The 26,452-nt window shown below is 40.8% G+C and overlaps 1 protein-coding gene across 1 annotated transcript; it reads left to right on the plus strand.

Annotated features, from left to right (window-relative positions):
- The first annotated feature begins 1,728 nt into the window (after positions 1–1,728).
- On the plus strand, positions 1,729–25,680 carry mfsd11 (major facilitator superfamily domain containing 11). Its single transcript, XM_020929460.2, is given in 15 exon segments — positions 1,729–1,965; positions 5,544–5,699; positions 7,354–7,409; positions 7,693–7,800; positions 9,259–9,338; positions 9,472–9,568; positions 12,464–12,522; positions 14,253–14,415; positions 17,446–17,486; positions 17,579–17,644; positions 18,307–18,351; positions 18,354–18,431; positions 18,542–18,716; positions 20,582–20,717; positions 20,858–25,680. Coding segments are annotated over 14 exon segments (1,362 nt in total). The 5' UTR covers positions 1,729–1,965; positions 5,544–5,603; the 3' UTR covers positions 21,020–25,680.
- The last annotated feature ends 772 nt before the right edge of the window (positions 25,681–26,452 follow it).

Genomic DNA, 26,452 nt, shown 5'->3' on the forward strand with positions numbered 1-26,452 from the left:
TTACATTACATTACATTAAACTACACTAAACTAAATTAAATTACATTACATTACATTAAACTAAATTTAATTCCATTCCATTCCATTACATTAAACTAAACTAAATTAAACTAAATTATATTAAATTACATTACATTAAACTAAACTAAACTAAATTAAATTAAATTCCATTAAATTAGATTAAACTAAACTAAATTAAATTAAATTAAAATACTGTCCCACTTTAACTATATGTTTTAATAGTATTTAACTTGTTTATGTTTTTGTGGTGACCTTGAGTGTCCAGAAAGGTGCCTAATCAATAAAATGTATGATTATTAGTATTAGTCAGTGTTGGGAAGGTGACTTTTAAAATGTATTCCTCTACAGATTACAGATTACATACCCCAAAATGTAGTTTGTAACTGAATCCATTAAATTACTTAAAGTGAGTAATGTAACCTGAATACTTTGGATTACTTGATATTGTCATTTTTTTAAAACTGAATAATGTACCAATCACATCCTGAAAATCTTGTTTGTTCTCTTCAAATTGTCTGTTGAGCCCAAGTCTCCATGAATAGACTTTTGTTTACTGTAGAGAAACAAAGACGAGGATCTGAACATGAGATGTTTTGTTTTATCTGCTTGAAGACAATAAAAAGTCCAGACTTTCCTTAACCAGATTAAAAATATTATTGATAGAGAAATGATTTTTATATGAGATCACTGCTGCTTTAAATTATGTTCACCTACTGTTAGTGTCATATTGTTTAGACCTGGTTTAGTCTTAGTTTAGTCCTGGTTTAGTCCTGCTTTTAGACCTGGTTTAGTCCTGGTTTAGTCCTGCTTTTAGACCTGGTTTAGTCCTGGTTTAGTCCTGCTTTAGCCCAAAATGTGAAAACAGGAAAATACTGCCACTTAATCCATTTATTTTAACAAAGTAACTGTAATCCAATTACCACTGAAACAGTAACTGTAAATGAATACAGTTACTTATAATTTGTACTCTGATTATGTAACGCCGGTACATGTAATCTGTTACTCCCCAACACTGGTACTAGTATTAGTAGTATTAGTATTAGTATTAGTAGTAGTAGTAGTAGTAGTAGTAGTAGTAGTAGTAGTAGTAATAAAACTGGGACAGGGGACACAGGGCTCAAAACTGGGACTAATTTAAACCTTATTCACTTTCACTAGAATCATTTGGATAAGTTCATCCCTGGAATTGCCAATCTTTGCTGAATTGTTAACTACCTCTTAATGACGTCACAAGGTAGAACGGAGCATTTTGAGTTTTGGCGATTCAGACAGACTAAGAATAAAACATTACTCAAACGTGTGAATGAAACAAAACCTAACTCCAAGTATGTTTTTGATGAGATAGCAACATTATACAATGACTTAAAGCTCACTAGAGTCCACTTTGCGTAATATATAAAGTAACATTGTGTAACGTGTAACATCGTGCATTCTCATTTATTTATATTTTGTAGCAGTTTGTCTTGTTAGTTATTTGTATTTATTTTTATTTTTTTATTTGTTACTACTTTGTCTTAAAACTTCACAAAATGTATTAAAAATAAAAAAAAAAAAAAAAGAAAGAAAGAAAGAAAGAAAGAACAGGGAAAAATACCGGAAATGTTTCTCTGCGGGACTTGCCTGATGGTTAAATCACCTGGATGTGCTTTGGCTCCTTGCTGCTTCGTTATCCAGGTTGTTTATATATCTGCGGATAATGCTAGCCGCTAACGTCTTCAGTCAGCTGAGCGATTCACATGACAAGAGGCTTTTCCAGTTTGGGCCGAGAACTTTTACCACTTCAATGCAAATCAAAAGGAACAGTTTAACGTGGCGAAGGGCGGCATGTCAACAGTGATATTAGTGTAGGATTTGAACATGAAACGAGGTGCAAAAAGCTAAATGTGACTGTAAAAAAACACGCTGTAGACAGGAGCTAATGTTAGCGAAGCTTGGACTCTGTTGGTGAGTGTTTTTTTATGTTTAAATCCTTAAATCTAAATCCCACTTTCAAGGTTTTCATCTTAAAACTATTATTTTTATTCGATATTTAAACGAACAGCTCTTAAAAACATCTAATTTCAGTCACAAAACACTCGCTGACCATAACTACTACACAGAACATTTGTTTACGACCTAAACCGCAAGCCAGAAAGTTACGTATTAAAGCTTTTTTACGGAGAAAACTATAATTATGTAGCCTGCGTAATGGTGTATGATTAAAACAGGTTTTATGTTTGGATTGTCATGTGTGTAAAAGAAGAAAAGCCTAAGAAAATTCAATCTTCGTGCAGTTTTGTGAAAATAACCTCGAATGATTTGGTTATTTGTTGGGTAAAGATGCACTACGGAACTTTTCTTCACCCCTTGTTGTGTCTAGAATGTTCCACAGTAAGGACATGATAGAAAAAGATTTAATAAGTGGTCACCTTAGCATTGTTTTGTTGGAAAATGTGTTTCGTATGGCAGCCAAATCTGTTTCTTTTTAATGTTTTCTGTCATAAAATGCTTCTAAATAAATTAAGGATTACAAAAAAACACTAGAAAAGTTCCTTAGTGCAGCTTTAACTCCTCTCTGTCACGAATGCTGAACTTGACTGTGTAATCGTGATGTTTTAGTGTCACATGCTTTTGTAAGAAGGAACCACAATTCAACCATATTTAAGTTATTCTACCGTAAAAAACACAACCATTGTTTACGTCATAAACACACTTCCCTGTTCATTTTGTGTTCTATAATTTAGGATCTAGAAACCAAAAGTGATAAATATGTTGGTTTTCTAGGATGTAATGATGTCATACTCCCAGGTGGATGCAAGAGACAGTTTTTCCTACTGGCTGGGTGTTAGTAAAAAGTTGCCGATACGATACATATCTCGATACAGTGAGCTTACGATTCAATATGATATATTTCAAATCAATTCAATACGATTCAGTAAAAATAAAGGCTAAATCATGGCATTTTGATCTTAATAAAGAGTTACTCAAACATGTGTGAATGAAACGATAGAAAACACAACACCAGGTCCTGTTTTTAATCTGTGTGTCGTTTGTTCAGTCGTTTTTCAAAATAAAACCAAAAATAAGAAAATGAAAAAACAACAATTTTCTTCATTATTTGTCTCCAAAATGATTTGTTTTTCCAATTTTGTGTTTAAATGAATAATGGAAAAAACGGATAACAGACTAAACCAGGACTAAACCAGGACTGGACCTGGTCTAAACCAGGACTAAATCCTGACTGAACCAGGATTAAAACGGGTCTAAACCAGGTCTAAACTAGAAATGAATCAGGACTAAACCAGGACTAAAGCAGGATTAAACCAGTCTCAGTGCTGGTCTCAGTCCCGGTGTCAGTCCTGGTCTGGTCCTGGTCTCTTCCGGAGATCAGGATCAGTTTAGTCCTGGTTCAGTCCTGGTTCAGTCCTGGTTCAGTCCTGGTTCAGTCCTGGTTTAGACCTGCTTTAGTCGTGGTTTAGTCCTGCTTTAGTCCTGCTTTAGACCTGCTTTAGACCTGCTTTAGTCCTGTTTTAGACCTGCTTTAGTCCTGGGTCAGTCCTTTTTTTTCCCCATTTTTCATTTAAACACAAAATGGAAAACTGAAAAAACGAATCATTATCTGTTTTTTCATTTTGGTTTTGGAGACAAATAATGAAGAAAAAAAAATATATTTATAAAATATTTATATTATTAAAAAATTAATAAACGAATGACACACAGATTGTTTTTGAGGAGGTAACACCATTATAGCACTTCTTTAATCTCACAAGAGTCTTTTTTAGTGTAACTTTGGACCTTTAAATGTCATTGTCCTGCAGAATGTTGTGACGTCACCGTGAAAAAACTGTGATTTTTCCCGTGACGTTCAGCGTTAGAAAACTGTGGTGTCCAGTGGAGCTGACGAGGACTAAACCAGGACTAAACCAGGACTAACCAGACTACATCAAGACTACACTCAGGACTAAACAGGACTCAGGACTAAACAGGACTAAAAACCAGGACTAAAAACAGGACTTAAAAACAGGACTAAACCAGGACTACATCAAGACTACATCAGGGCTAAAACAGGACTAAAACCAGGACTAAACCAGGACTACATCAAGACTACATCAGGACTAAAAGACTACATCAGGACTAAACCAGGACTAACATCAAGACTACATCAGGACTAAGGACTAAACCAGGACTACATCAAGACTACATCAGGACTAAACCAGGACTACATCAAGACTACATCAGGACTAAACCCGGACTACATCAAGACTACATCAGGACTACATCAGGACTAAACCAGGACTAAAAACAGGACTAAAAACAGGACTAAAACCATGACTAAACCAGGACTAAAAACAGGACTAAAAAAGGACTAAACCAGGACTAAAAACAGGACTAAAACCAGGACTAAACCAGGACTAATCAAGACTACATCAGGACTAAACCAGGACTAAACCCTGACTACATCAAGACTACATCAGGACTAAACCAGGACTACATCAAGACTACATCAGGACTAAACCAGGACTAAACCCTGACTACATCAAGACTACATCAGGACTAAACCAGGACTACATCAGGACTTAAACAGGACTGAACCAGGACTACATCAAGACTACACCAGGACTACACCAGGACTAAACCAGGACTAAACCAGGACTACATCAAGACTACATCAGGACTAAACCAGGACTAAACCAGGACTACATCAAGGACTACATCAGGACTAAACCAGGACTAAACCCTGACTACATCAAGACTACATCAGGACTAAACAGGACTAAACAGGACTAAACCAGGACTAAACCAGGACTAAACCAGGACTAAACCAAGACTAAACCAAGACTAAACCAGGACTTAAACAGGACTGAACCAGGACTACATCAAGACTACACCAGGACTACACCAGGACTACACCAGGACTACACCAAGACTAAACCAGGACTACACCAAGACTAAACCAGGACTGAACCAGGACTGAACCAGGACTGAACCAGGACTAAAACTGGACTAAAACAGGACTAAAACAGGACTACATCAAGACTAAAACCAGGACTACATCAGGACTAAACCAGGACTACATCAAGACTACATCAGGACTACATCAAGACTAAACCAAGACTAAACCAAGACTACATCAGGACTTAAACAGGACTGAACCAGGACTGAACCAGGACTAAAACGGGACTAAATCAGGACTACATCAAGACTAAAACCGGGACTTGAACCAGGACTGAACTAGGACTACATCAAGACTAAACCAGGACTAAACCAGGACAAAATAAAGACTAAACCAGGACTAAACCACAACTGAACCAAGACTAAACCAAGGCTAAAACAATACTAAATCGAGACTAAATCAAGACTCAACTAGGACTAAACCAGGACTGAACCAGGACTGAACCAGGACTGAACCAGGACTGAACCAGGACTGAACCAGGACTGAACCAGGACTGAACCAGGAAGGTGTGGACGTCACAGTGGTAAAAGATCAGTCCATATGTGGCGGTGTTTTGACTTCTTGTTTCTGTTTTTGTTTTTTTCTCTAGACTCCCGAGTATTTTTAGGTGCACTTCCTCTTAGATAAATCTCCTCAGACCTCAGACAAAATGAATCCGGAGGGAAAGAAGCTGCTCAACATCGTGATCCTGGGCTTCGCCTTCATGTTCATGTTCACCGCGTTTCAGACCTGCGGAAACATCGAGGTATTCTCTTCTAGAGCCCGGCCGATATATCGTTTGGCCGATATGTTTGCTGATATGGACCGATATTTCACGTGGGCAGGTTATACGTTGTTATAAAGCTTAGACTCTCTACATTATGTTCATTTAATCCAATTTACAGACAGATAAATGTCCAAATATGTGGCTCCGCATCAGTATTTATCTGTGGAGTCATTTGTCTGTGTGTGTGTGTGTGTGTGTGTGTGTCCGTACTGTCCCTGAACACACCACAGAGTCACGTCACTCATGTGTGTTTGTTTACACTTGCAGACACAGATCCAAACACTGAGATTATATTCTTTTTATGGACAATCTGCAGTGTTGGGAAGGTGACTTTTAAAATGTAATCCCCTACAGATTACAGATTACAGATTACACACACCAAAATGTAGTTTGTAATGTAATCCATTAAATTACTTAAAGTGAGTAATGTAATCTGAATACTTTGGATTACTTGATTTGCTGTAGAGAAACAAAGACGAGGAAATCTTCACATAAGAAGTTTTGTCTGATAAAAGAAAATAAAAATCCCAAACTTTACTGAACCAAATTAAAAAATATTATTGATAGAAGAAGAAGAAACACGTCCACACAGCAGGATTTAGTCCTGTTAAATCCTGGTTTAGACCTGGTTTAGTCCTGGTTTAGTCCTGGTTTAGATCTGGTTTGGACCTGGTTTAGTCCTGGTTTAGTCCTGGTTTAGACCTGGTTTAGACCTGGTTTAGTCCTGGTTTAGACCTGGTTTAGATCTGGTTTGGACCTGGTTTTAGACCTAGTTTAGGCCTGGTTTAGACCTGGATTTAGACCTGGATTTAGACCTGGTTTAGTCCTTTTAGTCCTAGTTTAGACCTGGTTTAGTTTAGACCTGGTTTTAGACCTGGTTTAGACCTGGTTTAGACCTGGTTTAGTTTAGACCTGGTTTTAGACCTAGTTTAGACCTGGTTTTAGTTTAGTTTAGGTTTTAACCTGGTTTAGACCTAGTTTAGACCTGGTTTAGACCTAGTTTAAACCTGGTTTTAGACCTGGATTTAGACCTGGTTTTAGACCTGGTTTTAGTCCTAGTTTAGACCTAGTTTAGACCTGGTTTAGACCTAGTTTAAACCTGGTTTTAGACCTGGATTTAGACCTGGTTTTAGACCTGACCTGGTTTAGTCCTGGTTTAGTCCTGGTTCAGTCCTGGTTTAGTGTCCGGCAATGAGTGGAATTATTAAAAAAAAAAAAAAAAAAGGGATATAGCCCAAAAAATGAAAACCGGAAAATATCTCTGTGTAATCCATTTATTTCAACAAAGTAACTGTAATCCAATTACCACTCACTGAAACAGTAACTGTAACTGAATACAGTTACTCATCATTTGTACTCTGATTACATAACTCCGGTACATGTAATCTGTTACTCCACAACACTGACAATCTGTTTGAGTCTGGATTAAAAGGACATTGATTAGTGCAGACTTGTGATCTGAGAGGAGCCTGTGTGAGGCTGAGGGTTGGAAATGTGTCGATTTTGAAGCTAGTTTTGGTTATTTGTTATTGATTAGTGATTGGTCCACTCTCTGCTCTCTCTCTCTCTCTCCTCTCTCTTCTGAACTTAAACTTCATCTAACCATTGTCCTTCTCTTCTTCCTTTTCCTCAGCAAACGGTCCTGATCAGTTTTAACGGCACAGATTTCCACGGCACCGGATACACCAGGTAACACTCAGCGCTCTCTTACTCTTTTCTCTTACTCTTTTACTTTTTACGGTTCTTATGGGCCAGTTAAAGCTGCACTGTGTAACTTTTCTGGTGGAGGATTCGTCAATCGCTTTTCTCCGTGGAGACGTTATTGTTTTGTCTGAAATCTTCACAGACTAAACCAAGTTGACCGAGAATGTTTGTTTTTTCTACGTATTTTTGAGCCGTAAAACCACAAAGTTCAGAGTCGTCTTTCTGTTTTAGTGTAAATAAACTCTGTTTGTTTTGTTTTGTTTTGCAGCATGGCGATTATTTACGGCGTCTTCTCGGCCTCAAACCTCATCGCTCCGTCCATCGTCACGGTGATCGGGCCTCAGCTCTCCATGTTCTTCAGCGGGCTCCTCTACAGGTGAGTGAAGAACCATTTATGTGACACCGGCGATACCTGATCAATACAGAGTCTGGTTCATGAAATGTGTTTATATAAATGGACGTAACAAACTTCTGTTGAAATCAGCATCTGTACCTGCTGATGTCAGGCTCCTCATTTTAGTCTTAACATGAGATCGGCCGATATTTGTATTTCCACAGCCGATGCGAAAACAATTTATTTAGAATCCAGAGCGACCGATGGCTGATAAACTGATAAACTGATATTTTTGAGCATTAATATTTATTGTTTTAAGTTTTACCAACAACAAACACCTGCACATAAGGTTTATTTTGTTTTTTTTATGAATCCATCTTGAAAAAAATGCATTTTTACAATGAAAAAAACTCATCCGGCCCAGAACTAAACCCGGACTGAACCAGCTCCAGCCCCGGACTGAACCAGGACTAAACCCGGACTGAACCCGGACTAAACCCAGACTGAACCCGGACTAAACCCGGACTAAACCAGGTCCAGCCCCGGACTGAACCCGGACTGAACCAGGACTAAACCCGGACTAAACCAGGTCCAGCCCAGGACTGAACCAGGACTAAACCCGGACTAAACCAGGTCCAGCCCTGGACTGAACCCTGACTGAACCAGGACTAAACCCGGACTAAACCAGGTCCAGCCCAGAACTGAACCCGGACTGAACCCGGACTAAACCAGGTCCAGCCCAGGACTGAACCCGGACTGAACCCGGACTGAACCAGGAATAAACCAGGTCTAAACCAGGACTGAACCCGGACTAAACCAGGTCCAACCCGGACTAAACCAGGTCCAGCCCAGGACTGAACCCAGACTAAACCCGGACTGAACCCGGACTAAACCAGGTCCAGCTGTGCCCGGACTGAACCCGGACTGAAGCTGGACTGAACCGGACTAAACCCGGACTAAACCAGGTCCAACCCGGACTAAACTAGGTCCAGCCCAGGACTGAACCCAGACTAAACCCGGACTGAACCAGGACTAAACCAGGTCCATCCCAGGTCTAAATGAACCTGCTCTACATGATTCTGGGGTTTTTCTTTCACTACTTTGTCTGTTTTGTCTGTAAGATCAAAAACCTTAATAACAAACTCCTCTCTTCTCCTCTTTCTTTCTCCTCTCTCCATCCTCTCTCGCTTTCTCCTCTCTCGATGCTCTCTTTCTCCTCTGTTGCTCTGTCTTCGCTTTCTCTTTCTCCTCTCTCTCCCCTCTCTCTGTCTCCTCCGTGTCTCTCGTCTCTCTCTTTTATCTCTCCTCTGTCTCTCTCTCTCTCCTCTCTCTCTTTTTCTCCTCTCTCTGTCTCCTCCGTCTCTCTCGTCTCTCTCTTTTCTCTCTCCTCTGTCTCTCTCTCCTCTTTTCCTCCATCTCTGTCTTCTCTCTCTTTCTCCCCTTCTCTCTCTCTCTCTCTCTCTCTCTCTCTCCTCTTTTTCCTTCTTCTCTTTTTCTCAGCGCTTACATCGCTATGTTCATTTACCCGTTCACCTGGAGCTTCTACACGGCGTCGGTTCTGGTCGGGATCGGAGCAGCAGGTCTGTGATTCTCTGCTCTTCAAATCACACTTTTTATTTTCACTTCGTTCACACAAGTTTAACGCACAAACCCTGCACACTTAGGCCGAGTTCTTTTCTTTTTCTCTTAAATTCTTTTCTTATTTTGCGACAGTTTTGTGGACGGCTCAGGGAAACGTCCTGGCCACAAACTCCAGCGAGAGAACCATCGGCAGGAACAGCGGAATCTTCTGGGCTCTGCTCCAGTTCAGGTGAGCTACAGTTTAATCCACGACCCGCACGGTTTACAAATGTTCAGGTCAAACTGCAAAAAGCCTGGTCAAAATTTAAGATAGAAACACTTAAATCTATCAGAAAATGACTCAAAAGTAGTGAAATGAATCCGTGTGTCGTTCGTTTATTCATTTTTCAATTAGAGCCCGACCGATTTTGCTGTGGCCGATATGAACCCGATATAATGGGAGTTGGAGCTGCCGATATAATCGCCGATATATTTATGATGTAAAAATTCACTGTAAATGTTGAACTGTTTAAAAAACGTAGGTTTGGCTCTGGTGGATTTTAAATTGGGTTTATTTAGGCAACATTTATTGTTATTCTGCCTCTTTACGTCATATTTACAGACAGTAGGTTGACTTAATGGCATTTTTGCATCACATTCTAGACACTAGTGATGGGTATTCCAGTTCTTTTTAGAGAACCGGCTCTTTTGGCTCGGCTCACTAAAAGCTGCTGGTTCTTTTGGCTCCCAAGCGACTCTTCAGATTGTTTTGTTGCAAGCAGGTCTAAAGCAGGACTGAATCAGGACTGAACCAGGACTGAAAAAGGACTAAACCGGGACTTATTTATTTTATGCTAAACTACAGCCAAATATGCTCGTTTTTTTTTTTTTTTTTTTTTTTTATCCTATGTACACGCAAATTTGTCAAAGTTTCGTTTTCAGCCGCTGCCGCTGTCAAACTCCCACGAGTCTGCACACGGCGTGAAGAGAAAAAAAGTGAGAGAAAGAGAAAACACGGCTCCCAATAAGGATCAGGCTCCCGTCGTTCCCTTCAAAGAGCCGACTCTAAGAGTCATTTCGTTCGCGACCGACCCATAACTAGTAAAGAAAGTAGCGCTATTAGCCTTTAGCCGTAAATACGTGCGCGCCGCGGTAATTAATTATATGCGCAAATGTCATAATTCACACGTCTGTTCACTGCTCATTTACATATCAGTGCAGGTCCAGTAACAAATATACGGCCAATATAGTCACTTTACAATAGACCAATAGAAAACAGCCTGTTTATGTGCGGGAGCTACAGCAGCTAATCCATAACAAATGACCAAAACTAGCCTCAAAGTCGACATATTTCCAACACTCACCGCTCATACAGGCTCCTCCCACATCACAAATCTGCACTAATAAACCGATTGTCCGTAAAAAGAAAATAATCTCAGTGTTTGGATCTGTGTCTGCAGGTGTAAACAAACACACGTGAGTGACGTGACTCTGTGGTGTGTTCAGGGACAGTACGACACACACAGACAAATGACACCGCAGAATGGAAGAATGGAAAAAACAGATAACGGACGTTTCCTGTTTTTCCCGTTTTGACTTCTGTGACTGCGATGCTGAACTTTGCACTGCATACGGACTGAACCAGGACTGATCCAGGTCCTGGACCAAACCAGGACCAGAGCGGGACTGAGACCAGGACCAGACCGAGACCAGACCGGGACCAGACTGAGATCAGAACTGAAACCAGGACCAGACTGACCAGACTGAGAGACTGAGACCAGACTGAGACCAAACAGAGACCAGACTGAGACCAGAGAGACTGAGACCAGACTGAGACCAGACCAAGACTGAGATCAGAACTGAAACCAGGACCAGACTGAGACCAGACTGAGACCAGACTGAGACCAGACTGAGACCAGACTGAGACCAGACTGAGACCAGACTGAGACCAGACTGAGACTGAGATCAGAACTGAGACCAGACCAAGACTGAGATCAGAACTGAGACCAGACCAAGACTGAGATCAGAACTGAGACCGAGACCAAGACTGAGATCAGAACTGAGACCGAGACCGAGACCGGGACTGAGACAGAGACCAGGCCAGGACCAGACCTGGACCAGACCGGAGGCTCAGAGCCCATGGCAGGGCCGGAGCTCGAAGCTCGGAGTCAAAGCTCGGAGTCAAAGCTCGGAGTCAAAGCTCGGAGTCTGCTCTGGTCCCGCTCTGGTCCCGCTCTGGTCCCGCTCTGGTCCCGCTCTGATCCAGCTCTGGTCCCGGACCTGGATCAGTCCTGGTTCAGTCCGTACACGGTGCAAAAGTCCAACATCGCAGTCACTGAAGTCACGTAAACGGGAAACAGCCGTTATCCCTTTTTTCCATTTTTAATTTAAACACAAAATCGAAAACTGAAAAAAAACAAATCATTATCTGTTTTTTCATTTTGGTTTTGGAGACAAATAACGAAGAAAACAGTTGTTTTGTCGTTTTCTTCTTTTTGATTTTATATTGAAAAACGAATGAACGAATGATACATGGATTGAAAACGATCTGTCCATGCAGCGAGATCATTTTACTCGACAATAAAAAAAAAATAAACTTCCTCTAGACTAGAATGAATCACCTCAGAACGAGTAAATAAATCTGAAAACAAGATGAACAACCTGATATTAAGCTTTAAAATCTTGGCCAGATCAGAGAAATTTGCAGACCATATTTTACATTTTAAACACGTCCAAGTGAAATCTGAGCTCCTAAAAATTATTATCCTTTGTGGAGCTTGTTGGTTGAAGATTTGAATTTGGTTGCAGATTAAGCTGCTGGAGAACACGACACACATTTACACACACATTTACACACACATTTTGACACAGAAAACCATTAACCGGAAGTTCCGCACACCTACAGCGAGGCACTTCCGGCCTTTGTGAAAAAGTCTGTTAACAGTGTTATTTTGAACCAGGATGAATTGAAACAGAGCAAAGGATTATGGTCTATGTAGTTCCCTCTGCGTCATAAAGTGCATTTTACACCTGACCCAGAAACAATATAATGTCATTATAAAGTCATTTGAAAGCACCACTGTAATTTGACATTGCCGCTGTTGTTATGGTTTAATGTTCATTTCGGATCTGTTGTGTTTTCCAGTTTATTCTTTGGGAATTTGTACATTTACTGCGCTTGGCGAGGACACGACCACATCACGGGTAGGTTCACCTCGGATAAGTGTTCGATTTCCAAACTAAGAAATAGACTCGATACAGATGAAATACTGATTCTGATCCAACAATGATAATTTAAAAAAACATGTTTCTTTAGACGATATACTGTGATTTTCTACACTAAATGGTAGAACTTTCTTTTTAGAATTTGATTATGATGCCTGACTTTGTGTACACGATCTAAGTCTTGCCATGACTCTTGTGTACTTTATTTGCTCAAATTTGTAGCTCTGGAATTTTTGTTTTGTAAAAGTAGCTCACCAGATGAAAAAGGCTGGAGACCCCTTCCATAAAGAATTACCCAAATGATCAAAAATTTGTTTTTTTAAGTAAATATTAAATCAAACAAAACAGGGATAATTGTCTCAGTAATGAAAATATTACAAAAATTACAAAACTGGGTTTAGGCTCTGACGGTCCTGATACTGTATCTGTGTAATCCCTCAGTGGGTCTAAACCAGGTCTAAACCAGGTTCAAGGTTCAAACCAAGTCTAAAGCAGGTCTAAACCAAGTCTAAACTAAGTCTAAAGTAGGTCTACACTAGGTCTAAACCAGGTCTAAACCAGGTCTGAAGCAGGTCTGAAGCAGGTCTGAAGTAGGTCTAAACCAGGTCTAAAATAGGTCTAGAGTAGGACTAAACCAGGTCTAAAATAGGTCTAGAGTAGGACTAAACCAGGTCTAAAATAGGTCTAGAGTAGGACTAAACCAGGTCTAAAATAGGTCTAGAGTAGGACTAAACCAGGTCTAAAATAGGTCTAGAGTAGGTCTAAACCAGGTCTAAAATAGGTCTAGAGTAGGTCTAAACCAGGTCTAAAATAGGTCTAGAGTAGGTCTAAACCAGGTCTAAAATAGGTCTAGAGTAGGACTAAACCAGGTCTAAAATAGGTCTAGAGTAGGACTAAACCAGGTCTAAAATAGGTCTAGAGTAGGACTAAACCAGGTCTAAAATAGGTCTAGAGTAGGAACTAAACCAGGTCTAAAATAGGTCTAGAGTAGGACTAAACCAGGTCTAAAATAGGTCTAGAGTAGGACTAAACCAGGTCTAAAATAGGTCTAGAGTAGGACTAAACCAGGTCTAAAATAGGTCTAGAGTAGGACTAAACCAGGTCTAAAATAGGTCTAGAGTAGGACTAAACCAGGTCTAAAATAGGTCTAGAGTAGGACTAAACCAGGTCTAAAATAGGTCTAGAGTAGGACTAAACCAGGTCTAAAGTATGTTTAGAGTAGGACTAAACCAGGTCTAAAATAGGTCTAGAGTAGGACTAAACCAGGTCTAAAGTAGGTCTAAAGTAGGTCTAAAGTAGGTCTAAAGTAGGTCTAAACCAGGTCTAAACCAGGTCTATGTGTGTACACTAGTCTCTCTGCTCGTATACTTGTTCTGCTTCAGTTCCAGATCGTTCTAAACACTTTCATGAAAGGTTTATTTCTGTCCTGTCAGTGGGACTTTTCAGTATTGATACTTACGACAAATGAGGATCTAGTTTCGATTAGTTTTTGCATCTATTTGTGACTGATTTTTTAAAATTTTTTTTATTTTTGGCAATCCTACCACATATAACTCTCCTGTCTGAACAGTACTAGTTTCTCCTGGGCGAAAATGACGTTATTTTCTGATTTCTAATGGACTTTCCTGATCACAAACAGACCTGGAGTTGTGTTTTGTTTCAGTTTTGTGTGATATTGGACCTTTCATGTCCTTTTGTGTTTGTTTCAGATAAAGATCGTAAAACCGTCTTCATCTCTCTCACCGTCATCAGTCTGGTCGGATGTTTCCTGTTTTTCCTGATCCGAAAGCCGGACTCGGAGCCCTCGTCTTCCTCTGACGTCACCGAGTCTCTGCTGCAGCCCGAGTCCAGCGACGACAGCGCCTCCTACAGGTCGGTGTTACAGACTTTTACTCAGTCTTGTTCTGAGGCTTGTTTTGCTTTTTGGTTGACCTGATTTCTTATCTCATACGTCATTTCACTGTTTTCCTGCTTGACTAGTTTTGTCTGCTTCCTGTAACCTTTGTCATGTGATTTTTTTTTTTTTGTTTTGTCAGACAGAGAGAGAGACTTTTCAGAGCTTTAAATCATGTTGTAGTAGTTTTCTTCTAATTGAATGTTGCTACGTCACTGGATACTCGTCCCTGATTGGTTGACGTGCGTCTGACTCCAAAAGTTCAGCATTTTCAACTTCTGATGACGATGCCTTGGACTTTGGTCTAGAGCACAGGTGTCAAACATGCGGCCCGGGGGCCAGATCCGGCCCTCCAAGACCTTTAATCTGGCCCTCGGCTGATTTTCTACTAAAATATTTAAATTCTATTTTTTATTAAAATATTGTTAATTTTCTGTGGCGCTTATCATAGCAGTGTCTCCAGCGTCTCTGTACGTGGCCCCTCCCACCAGAGCAGCACAAATGAAGACTTGTCTCTTTCCAAACGCTCTTAAAGGACGATCGTTTTGACTGTTGACCGTGACACCCTCATCAGAAAAATGTCCAACATGAGAAAAGTGGAGCCGTGTGCAGGATTTTCTTAAAGTTTCAGGTTGTTCATAATATTATAATATTTTGTAAAAGAAAGAGTTCATCAATTAAAAAAAGATTTCTGTAATAGATTTGCGTTTCTCTGCACAAATATTTGAACTTATGGCATATAAACCCCAAAAACAGCAATGAGTTTTCTGATCTGGCCCCTTTGGGATCAAAGTAGGTTCGATACGGCCCCCGGACCAAAATGAGTTTGACACCCCTGGTCTAGAGAGTTGATGACAGAACTCTCAAGACGAGCCGCGTCGACACCAGATTCGTGCCGCGCTGAAGCCTGAAGATGCGCCACAAAATCGCTGTACGCCCTACACGCACGTCCACATAGACTTTACATATAAATTTAAGGCCTTGACGCTCTGGTCTGAACTAGGGATGGGCATGATTAGTCGATTAATCGATAATTGATCATTAAGAATTTCATCTATTACGTTTATTTTAATCGACAAACCAAATGTAGTTTGCTGTGCGTATCGTGACCAAACCATATCTGTACATGTGTCTCTGCACTAAGAAGGAGCGAGACACAAACAGTGGGTCAGTCTGTAACGAACCGAAGCACAAATGTGGATTTAACGATGATTTGTACAAGAAATTCCACACTTTCTGTTGCATTCGGGACAAGTGTGAGTCCATGTGCACAGTGTATAAAGCAGCACATGTTTCTGTGTCCAGTGGGAAAAAGTTTTTCCAGGTGAGAGTCGCTCAATGTGGATGACGAGGCCCCGCCCCCCTCCCCCCGTACGCTGTCCTGGTTTTGACAAACACAAATCTGGTCACACTGACCTGTATTCACCTGAGTCATGTTGCATTGGGTTTTTTTTTCTTCACTTAGTTTATGCAAATGAGTCATGCGGTTTTAAGTTTTGTTTCTGTGAGAGTTGCACAAATCTGAATTAAACACATTATAATGTCAAACAGCTGATGTGGCTCTAGAGTCGTTACGGTTTATGTCGTAAAGTTGAATTTATTTATGCAGATTAGTGCAGATAGCAATAATAATGATGATCATTTTAATATAAAAACATTCATGATTAATCGATAATCGATCGTTAACTCTCCCTACAATCTATTAAGAAAATTTAATCCAATGCCCGTCCCTAGTCCTTTAGAAGATCTTTAGAAGAATATTGTTATTTAAAAAGTGTAAATTATAACAGAATGATCCACAGGGGTCAGAGGTTATAATGATATAGAGACACAGGAACAATAGCTCTTCTTTAAAGGGACACTAAACACCATAATCATTTTTTTTCTACTGATTCTCTGTGCAAATGGGTCTAAAGCAGAAGTATATCTCTATAACTGACCTTATGTTGGCAATTTACTGCATATTTGTTAAAAGTCATGTCTGTAACGGCCAGGACATTTGAATTTTATGGGTGTCAGAATGTCTGTTTTTCTGGGTATTTTTGAGCTCTAAAACCACTTGTAACTGAATAAATGTAAGGTAGAGCTGTTTAATGTCACACTGTGGAACATTCCAGGCAGAGCAATGACATCTCCATGAAAAAATAAAGATAAAAAGATGACGGACGTCCAACGAGAAAGTTACACAATACACCTTTTAAATCTAAATCGTATGTACAGTTGCTTTGATATAATAAATCCAAGTCGTTTAACTCAGATTTTTACAGTGTAGTCCTGTAAAATCGTTTAAAGTCCCGTACTCCGCTCTGATTGGTCGGCCCCGTGTTTGCTCGTCTTCTCCGGGTCACACGTAGATCTCTCCGGAGCCGCTCGCGTCTCGTCGTTTTCTGTGACACAGATTTGAAATTACGTTGTTGAATTTGTCGCGGGGATCTGCGTTTGGAAAGACTGATCGGAGTCCTGCTCTTCCCACGACGCCACTGTAAATGTTACGCCTTTGTGAACTTTTCAACATTTTTCACCCCGACGCCGCCTCCCGGTCGCCACGGCAACGGGCAGGATGATGTCGTCCTCAGAGAAATTAACCTCAGAACTGCTGCAGGAGGAGAAGATTTTACCGTGTTGTCAGTGGACCGTCCCAGTGTGTCAGATGCCCTCCCACGCTCCTGTATCAGTGTGTCAGATGCCCTCCCACGCTCCTGTATCAGTGTGTCAGATGCCCTCCCACGCTCCTGTATCAGTGTGTCAGATGCCCTCCCACGCTCCTGTATCAGTGTGTCAGATGCCCTTCCACGCTCCTGTATCAGTGTGTCAGATGCCCTCCCACGCTCCTGTATCAGTGTGTCAGATGCCCTCCACGCTCCTGTATCAGTGTGTCAGATGCCCTCCCACGCTCCTGTATCAGTGTGTCAGATGCCCTTCCACGCTCCTGTATCAGTGTGTCAGATGCCCTTCCATTCTCTTGTATCTCAGTTCGTCTCTTTAACTGTGTTTGATTCTCTTTGCAGTTCATCGTCTGGGTTGTGCTCACAGGCGCTGGACGCTTTTGGTAAATTAAATTAAATTATTTTCTAACTTTTCTTGAAATTTCACCTTCAAAAACTCCAGCTGTGTTTACTCTTGTTTTGTTGTGTTTTGCAGTGATGTCTTGTAAACTGTTTGTGACCAAAGAGATGCTGCTGCTCAGCACCTGCATCGCCTACACAGGTCAGTGCACTCCTGTCTGATCTGAAGGGTTTTATTTTGTAGGCACCATCTGCACCACCACTAGGTGGCAGTATGACTCAGTAAATAGATCGCTCTACTGATTTTTAATACATTTTAGACTCACACAAAGAAATTAAAATTAATGGAATGAAATTATATTTTTTATCTCCAACACATCAGACCTGTTTTATATTTATAGAGAGCTTTAGAGGCATGAAAACTCTCAAAGTACTGTGGACTGTGGATACTGCCCTGGGGCAGACTGACAGGAGTGTGACTGCCAATCTGTGCCATCCACCCCTCCACACACGCACACACATATACGTACACATAGGACACCACATTCATACAGAAGTGGAGGTATCTGGTTGGTAAGAGGCAAAAAAAACCAAAAGGGCTCATATAAAGCCTCTACCTTATGAATACATACAAAATTTAATATAATAGCTGTGCATAAAAAAAAAAATTACATTTACATTACATGTCCCTGTGTCTCTGTGTCCCTATGTGTCTGTGTCCCTCTGTCTGTGTCCCTCTGTCTGTGTCCCTCTGTCTGTGTCCCTCTGTCTGTGTCCCTCTGTCTGTGTCCCTCTGTCTGTGTCTCTCCGTCTGTGTCTCTCTGTCTGTGTCTCTGTGTCTCTGACCTCGTGTTTGTGTTTCAGGTCTGGAGTTGACCTTTTACAGTGGAGTCTATGGGACCAGTGTCGGGCCATGAAACGGTTGGGGACGGACGCTAAAGGCCTCATCGGACTCTCCGGGATCTGCATCGGAGCCGGAGAGATACTCGGTCAGGAACAAACTGTGGCTCTGTCAAAATGTCTCCTTATTCCATGGTTTTGTGCTGTTAGGGGGCGGAGTGTTCAGCTGAATAAGTGTAATGTTCTGTGTGTCCTGTAGGGGGCGGCGTGTTCGGGATGCTGAATAAGTGTACCCGTTTTGGGAGGAACCCGGTGGTGCTCTTGGGGCTGATCACTCACTACGTGGCGTTTTACCTCATCTTTCTGAACATCGCAGACGACGCTCCGGTGGCTCCGGAGGGAGGGACCGACCTGCAGGCGTTCATCACACCCAGGTCAGACCGCAAAGTACCACACATTACCACAGGGGGCGCTATATACACAGGCTTAATCTGACGTTTTACAGATAAATACCAAAAGAGGCCAAATCTTCAGCTCACTCACCTTTCTTTTCTGCTCCTGTCTTCTCTCTATCTCTCCGTGGTGTTGGTGTTCGTCTCATTTGTCTCCTCTCTGTCCAGGGTTCCCGCGGTGTCTTAAAAAGTCTTAAAAGCATTGAATTTATGAATTTGGAAATAATACTTTAAAAAGACCTGAAAAAGTCTTGAATTTTTATATCTGGGTCTTAAAATTTGTGCAGTACGTAACTTCATTCCTCCTCAAGGGTTTAATTTGTCAACCACCTTTATTTGGTTAAATAACGTCGTCTAAATATAGAGCGGCAGAACCAATAATTGAGAACACAAGGCAGCCCCAGTCAAAATCCTCCAAACACGTCACTGAAGATCACGTGCTACAGCACCACAGGCATCAGGCCTGTAATCAGCAATGTTCCTACAAGACAAAATACACTTTGTATTAGTCTGACTAATAAAAACAACAAGATTAATCTTTATGAAAAAATTTGAGCAAATTGCTCTATAAAAAGTCATAAAAGTTAAAATTTAATTAACTGATTAATCAAAAAAATTGTAAATCAAAAAACATAAACACTAGAGGCCACGTCGCCCTTCACGCACCCTTCTCACCTTTTTTCACCAATGACCTGTTTTTATGTCTGTTTATATCCTGTGGTCCACAGACATGTCCCGCTGCAGTCTTTGTGACTGGAGATTTAAAGTCTGTTAAGATCCTCCTCATGTCTTACACTTTCCACATTTTCACTTTTGTTGCCAGTAGGTCTATGAAATAGGTCGTGAAATAGGTATTAAGTTTTTTATATAAATGGTTTTAAAAAGGTCTTAAAAAGACTTGAATTTAGTTTGAAGAAACCTGTAGGAATCGTCTGTGTCTTCGTAGCGTCGGCGTTTGTGTGATTTGTCCTCTCTGTGTCTCCGTAGCGTCGGAGTTTGTGTGATTTGTCCTCTCTGTGTCTCCGTAGCGTCGGAGTTTGTGTGATTTGTCCTCTCTGTGTCTCTGTAGCGTCGGAGTTTGTGTGATTTGTCCTCTCTGTGTCTCTGTAGCGTCGGAGTTTGTGTGATTTGTCCTCTCTGTGTCTCCGTAGCGTCGGCGTTTGTGTGATTTGTCCTCTCTGTGTCTCTGTAGCGTCGGCGTTTGTGTGATTTGTCCTCTCTGTGTCTCCGTAGCGTCGGAGTTTGTGTGATTTGTCCTCTCTGTGTCTCCGTAGCGTCGGAGTTTGTGTGATTTGTCCTCTCTGTGTCTCCGTAGCGTCGGCGTTTGTGTGATTTGTCCTCTCTGTGTCTCCGTAGCGTCGGAGTTTGTGTGATTTGTCCCTCTGTGTCTCCGTAGCGTCGGCGTTTGTGTGATTTGTCCTCTCTGTGTCTCCGTAGCGTCGGCGTTTGTGTGATTTGTCCTCTCTGTGTCTCCGTAGCGTCGGCGTTTGTGTGATTTGTCCTCTCTGTGTCTCCGTAACGTCGGCGTTTGTGTGATTTGTCCTCTCTGTGTCTCCGTAGCGTCGGCGTTTGTGTGATTTGTCCTCTCTGTGTCTCCGTAGCGTCGGCGTTTGTGTGATTTGTCCTCTCTGTGTCTCCGTAGCGTCGGCGTTTGTGTGATTTGTCCTCTCTGTGTCTCCGTAGCGTCGGCGTTTGTGTGATTTGTCCTCTCTGTGTCTCCGTAGCGTCGGCGTTTGTGTGATTTGTCCTCTCTGTGTCTCCGTAGCGTCGGCGTTTGTGTGATTTGTCCTCTCTGTGTCTCCGTAGCGTCGGCGTTTGTGTGATTTGTCCTCTCTGTGTCTCCGTAGCGTCGGCGTGGCGTTGCTGTGCAGTTTCCTCCTGGGTCTCGGGGACAGTTGTTTTAACACTCAGCTCCTCAGCATCATCGGCTTCATGTTTAAAGACCACAGCGCTCCCGCCTTCGCTGTCTTCAAGTTTATCCAGGTGAGAGCTCACAGACTTTTTAAAAATTTATTTATTTTTTACTTTCTCTCATGTTCTAACGTCGTTCCCTCATCAAAACCGTAACTAACCCTCATAAAAAAATGAAAAAAAGTAAATAAAATCCTCCTCCTGTGTTCCAGTCCATCATGGCCGCCGTCGCCTTCTTCTACAGTAACTACTTCCTGCTCCACTGGCAGCTCCTGATCCTGGTGGTGTCCGGGTTCCTGGGCACCGTCACGTTTTTCGGGGCCGAGTGGGTGGCCGAGTCCAGCCGCAGAAACTCCGACTACGACAGCATCTGAGCCCGGTCTGAACAGCGCCGTGCGTCTGAAAACTTTATAAACTTTCACTGATCTGACGGAGCAGGTGTCACGGACAGAAGAACCTGAGCACTGTTCTGTCGGACCTTTTCCATTTAAACACAAACGGGAATGTTTTTCACGTCTTAAACTTAAACGTCACATATTCTGAGCATTTTTCTTTCAATTTTTTTGTAAAATTCGTCTCACCCGAGTAGAGATCTATTGTAAAATCAGATCTTAACGTCAAAATGAGATCACTCTGTCCCGTCTACGTCTAATTACGAAGCGGCAACAAAGCAAGAAGTTATCCTGATGCGTTGTTAGCATGCTAGTTGTTATTATGACGGCAAAAACTCACCTCAGGCGTTTGAAATTTATGAAAAACGGTTAATAGTGATAAGTTTTGGATCACTGCGAGCTGTTTAAAATGATCTACTGTATTTTTCAGACTATAAGTCGCTCCGGAGTATAAACCACACCAGCCAAAAAATGCACAACGAAGAAGAAAAAAAACATTAGTCGCACCGGACTATAAGTTGCACTTTTTAGGAAAATGTATTTCTTAAAATCAGAGACCAGGAACCGACATTTCATCTTGAAAGGCAAGTTACAGTAATAAAAATATAACAGAGAACATGAGGCTGAATAGACGTTAATATGTTAATGTAAATATTTAACATTTATTATGTTATTATATTATTATATTATTATAGCACAAACAACATAAGTTTACCAAACTCACGATCTCACTACAAATCACTAAATCCATTCAGTTCTTCATCCTCAGTGTCACTTCTGTGCGACCTCTGGAGATAAACCCTAGATCCATGATGTAAACGTTGCGCCGCTTCCTCTTCTGTGTCGCTGTCGTCAGACTCGGCGTCAGTTCCAGTTAGAATTATTGGGGTCTTTCTGAATCCCGACAGGATGGTTTCGGTGTCACTGAAGTCCAGGCTTTGTCCGTCCATCCAGTGACTTCAGGAAAGTTTCACAAGTGTCAAAAGTTTCTCTCTCACTCCAAACTTTCTTTCTTTCCGCTGCTCGATTTCCGTTTTCAGCTGCAGATTTCACAACTTGCAGTTTGTAAATCTGCAGAATCTTGATTTTGTTTTCGGGGGCGTTTGTGTTCAGTCTTCTCAGTCTTTGTCTTTATAAGTTTGTTTAAATTTTAAGTAACGGTGCGATCGACTGACTTGATACAGACAGGACAGAGGCTCTTTCTGCAGGAGACATGCGCAGTAGAGCCATGTGACAGTGGTACAGGAGGAACAGGAGCAGCACATACTCACACACGAGACCAGAATCTCTCCACACTTCACTCAAACATTTAATATAAAAGTCGCACCGGAGCATAAGTCACAAAAAACACCCAAACCATGAAAAAAAGTGCCACTTATAGTCCAAAAAATACGGTATTTCTGTTTTTCACATTCTTAAAACTACCTAGAGAACTGTACTTTCACTCTGGTGCGCTCCAAACACTCTTTTCCACCTCCTGACATCATCAGGTGGTCATTAAACGCTCCCATTTTTAAGTAACTGACGCACAGGACATGTTTTTTGTCGAATACAGCCTTCCTTATTTGCCAAATCGTTCACCGCTCGTTCAAAGTTCATTTTATGCAACGGAAATATTCATGAAGTTCTTTTTTTTATTATTTTAAGATGAATTTCTGAATCTTTAAAAAATGTGAATGTTAAAATGCCAAAGGGAAAATCAAACAGCGTAAATAAAATGCAGAATATGAGACATTTAAACAAACTGAAGTTACATTTTTCACTGCATCATGTTTAGTTTTTTTTAGCGTGTCGGTGAGAACGCGGCCACTAGATGTCGCCAAATCCTCACGCTGCAGTTTGCACAGCTCCAGATTTGTCCACGGGCTTCGAAACGCCACGTTTTTAAACTCGAATCTGCTGTTACTTTAGTTTTCACACTGAGCCGCCGCCTGTAAAACACGAGCCTTAATGTAAATAACGTGAGGGTGAAGAAAAAGTGTGTTGTTCGTTCATTCGTTTTTCAAAATAAAATCAAAAATAAGAAAACGATGAAGAAAAATAACTATTTTCTTCATTATTTGTCTCCAAAATCAAAATGAAAAAACAGATAATGATTTGGTTTTTTTTTTTTTTTTTTTTTCAGTTTTCGATTTTGTGTTTAAATGAAAAATGGAAAAAACGGATAACGGACTGAACCAGGACTGAACCAGGACTAAAACAGGACTAAACCAGAAGCACCCGTGTAGACTGTCGGGTGATCAGGACTGAGACCGGTTTAGTCCTGGTTTTAGTCTTGTTTTAGTCCTGGTCTAGTCCTGGTCTAGACCTGGTCTAGTCCTGGTCTAGTCCTGGCTGGTCTAGTCCTGGTCTAGTCCTGGTCTAGTCCTGGTTTCAGTCCTTGTTCAGTCCATTTTTTCTATTTTTCATTTAAAACAAAATTGAAAACTTAAAAAAAATGAATCATCTTTTTTTTCAATTTGGTTTTGGAGACAAATAATGAAAAAAAAAAAAATCTAGTTTTTTAAATTTTCTTATTTTTGATTTTATTTTGAAAAAACACATGAACGAACAACACACAGATTGTATGTACAGTATGGAAGATAATTTGTTTCATCAAATTTAGAATTTCTCACTTTGAATTTTTGAACTCTTCAAAAACATGTTTGAATTGTTTTTATTCTGAACGGCAGCTGGTGAAATATTAAGCATACTTTTTTCAAAATGTTTTAAATTCAGTAATATATTTTTTTTTTTAAATCACAGTTTAAATATTCAGCACAAATATTTTCAAGCATCTCAAATTCAACAGTAAAAATCCAGAACATAAAATTTGCAGTGAAAAAAAAAAAAACATTTACAATTTCAGCAGCTCAAATTCAGAATAAAAATAATTAAATAAAACATCTTTTTTCAGAGTTAAAAAATTCGAAGCAGGATTTTAAATTCAAAATCTAATAATTGAATCAAATTATTTTCCGTAGTAAGCGTAGGGCTACACGACGCACCGCAAAATTATTATTATTATCGCAAATTCACAGGGAACTACGACAAATATAGTTATAGTTACACAGAAAAAATGGCAGATTATTTCAACTTTAGCTTGAAATAATAAAAAAAATTTGGCTCAATATTTAAAAATATTCCAGATTTTGCTGCAGTGTACGACAGTCGCTAAGAGAATGTTTGTGGATGAAGTTCCTGTTCAGTGCTGTAAACTGTTCTCTGGGTGATTTATGATTATTATTAAGTGAATGTTTAGTGTCTCTTTAATACGACGGAGTATAAGGGTCAGATAAAAAATTTTTAAAATGCTGGCGCTACGAGAATAAAGTCGTAACATTTCAACATTAAAGTCGTAATATTATGAGAATAAAGTCGTAGTCAAAATAAAGTCATAATATTAGGAGAATATCGGCTGCTCAGAAAGTCTGACCGAGTGGAGAATGGAGAATTTGGAGCATTTTGTAAAGGAGAAGAATCCGTGTATCATTCGTTCATTCGACTGAACAAGGACTGAATCAGGATTAAATCAGGTCCGGAACCAAACCAGAAAGACCAGGACTGAGGCCGGGGCCAGACCAGGACTGAAAACTGTTTAGTCCTGGTTTAGTCCTGGTTTAAGTCACGGAAATGGGAAATGGCGTTTACGTGACTTTTAAAATGCGATGCGGGACTAATGCGCCGCATACGGACTGAACCAGGACTGAACCAGGACTGATTCGGGACTGAACCGGGACTACACCAGGACTGAATCAGGACTAAACCAGGACTAAACCGTTTTCAGTCCTGGTCCTGTTCCCGGTCTCAATCCTGGTCTCAGTTCTTGTCTGATCCCGGTCTCAGTCTTGGTCCCTGTCTCAGTCCTTGTCTGGTCCCGGTCTAAGTCCTGGTCTCAGTCCCGGTCTGGTTCCGGACCTCGTTTAGTCCTGGTTTAGTCCTGGTTCAGTCCGGAGGCGCAAATAATGAAGAAAATTGTTGTTTGTTTCTTATTTTTAGTTTTATATTGAAAAACAAGGTTCTTCTTCTGCTGCATTTTTCACTTTGACTTTGATTTTATTACGACTTTATTTTAACTTCGACTTTATGCTTGTAAAATTACGACTTTATTCCTGTAAAATTATGACTTTTTCTGGCTTCGACTTTATTCATATCATAATATTACGACTTTAATGTTGAAATGTTACGACTTTATTCTTGTAGCGCCAGCATCTTTTTTTTTTATTTTTTTATCTGACCCTTATACTCCGTCGTACTTTAAAGCTGCACCGTGTAACTTTTCTGGTGGTGGTGTATCTGCGGCCTTTCTGTCTCCATGGAGATGTTACCGCTTTACTTTATTGCGTTAATTTAAATCACGACATACTGTAAATAAGTAATTTATTCATCCAGCAGCGTCGCCGCTCCGCAGATCGGACCCGTAAACCCTGCTTGTCTCCCGGAGGTGGACGCGTTTAATGCCGCACCGCGGGACATTCCAACCTCTCCGTGGAGACAAGCAGAAAAGTTCCACAGTGCATCTTTCTGAGCGGATATCGGGGGACAGTGAACTAATGTAAAGGTGTGGGGCGTAAAGGGACGTAAAATATAAATATGATAAATAAATATGATTTTATACTTGAATGATGCATGTTATATTGTTAATAAAGTTATTTTCAACATAATTCATTTCGTTGATTGTCTGATATTGTAATATTTTATTCTTGTAAATTATTTTGTGGACTAATGTGTTTGGTGAAGTGTTAAAATCGACTCTCACAGAATCAATTTTAACATTTTCTCAGAGTTTTATATGAGTTCAAACTAACACTGGACCCAAGTTCCTGTTTAACCAAGAGATATATTCATGTTTTGAGAGTAAACGGATAACACTTTGTAGAGTTATCCTCCATCCATCCAGTTTCTTCCTCTTATCTGGGGCCAGGTTGTGGGGGCATCAGTCTAATCAGGGACTCCCAGACTTCCTTCACCCCAGACACTTCCTCCAGCTCCTCCGGGGGACCCTGAAGTGTTCCCAGGTCAGTCCAGAGACAGAGTCCCTCCAGTGTGTCCTGCGTCTTCCCTGGGGCCTCCTCCTGGTGGAACATGAACACCTCCTGAGGGAGACGCCCAGGAGGCATCAGAACAGACGTCCGAGCCTCAACTGCTCCTCTCCTGTAGTTTTCCTGATGTACCTAAACAACACACAGAGGAGTTTTATTTTTACACTTTATTTGAGTTAATTTAAGATGAAACTATGAACAAAACTGGTTCAAACTGGTCTTCTCTCACGGGAGTTTGAAGTGGTGGTGGGAGGAGACAAATTAACACAAAGGGAAGTTGAATTAACACTAATGGAAGTTCTTAGGTTCTTTTTACAGATCAAGAGACCTGACAGTTTCAACTGGTCACTAACACTCTTCTTCAGCTGAACGACACGTCACAGCAGCATCACGT

This window comes from Boleophthalmus pectinirostris, unplaced genomic scaffold (assembly GCF_026225935.1).
Source record: "Boleophthalmus pectinirostris isolate CB_2022bp ecotype Guang Dong unplaced genomic scaffold, ASM2622593v1 HiC_scaffold_17, whole genome shotgun sequence".
NCBI lineage: Eukaryota > Metazoa > Chordata > Actinopteri > Gobiiformes > Gobiidae > Boleophthalmus > Boleophthalmus pectinirostris.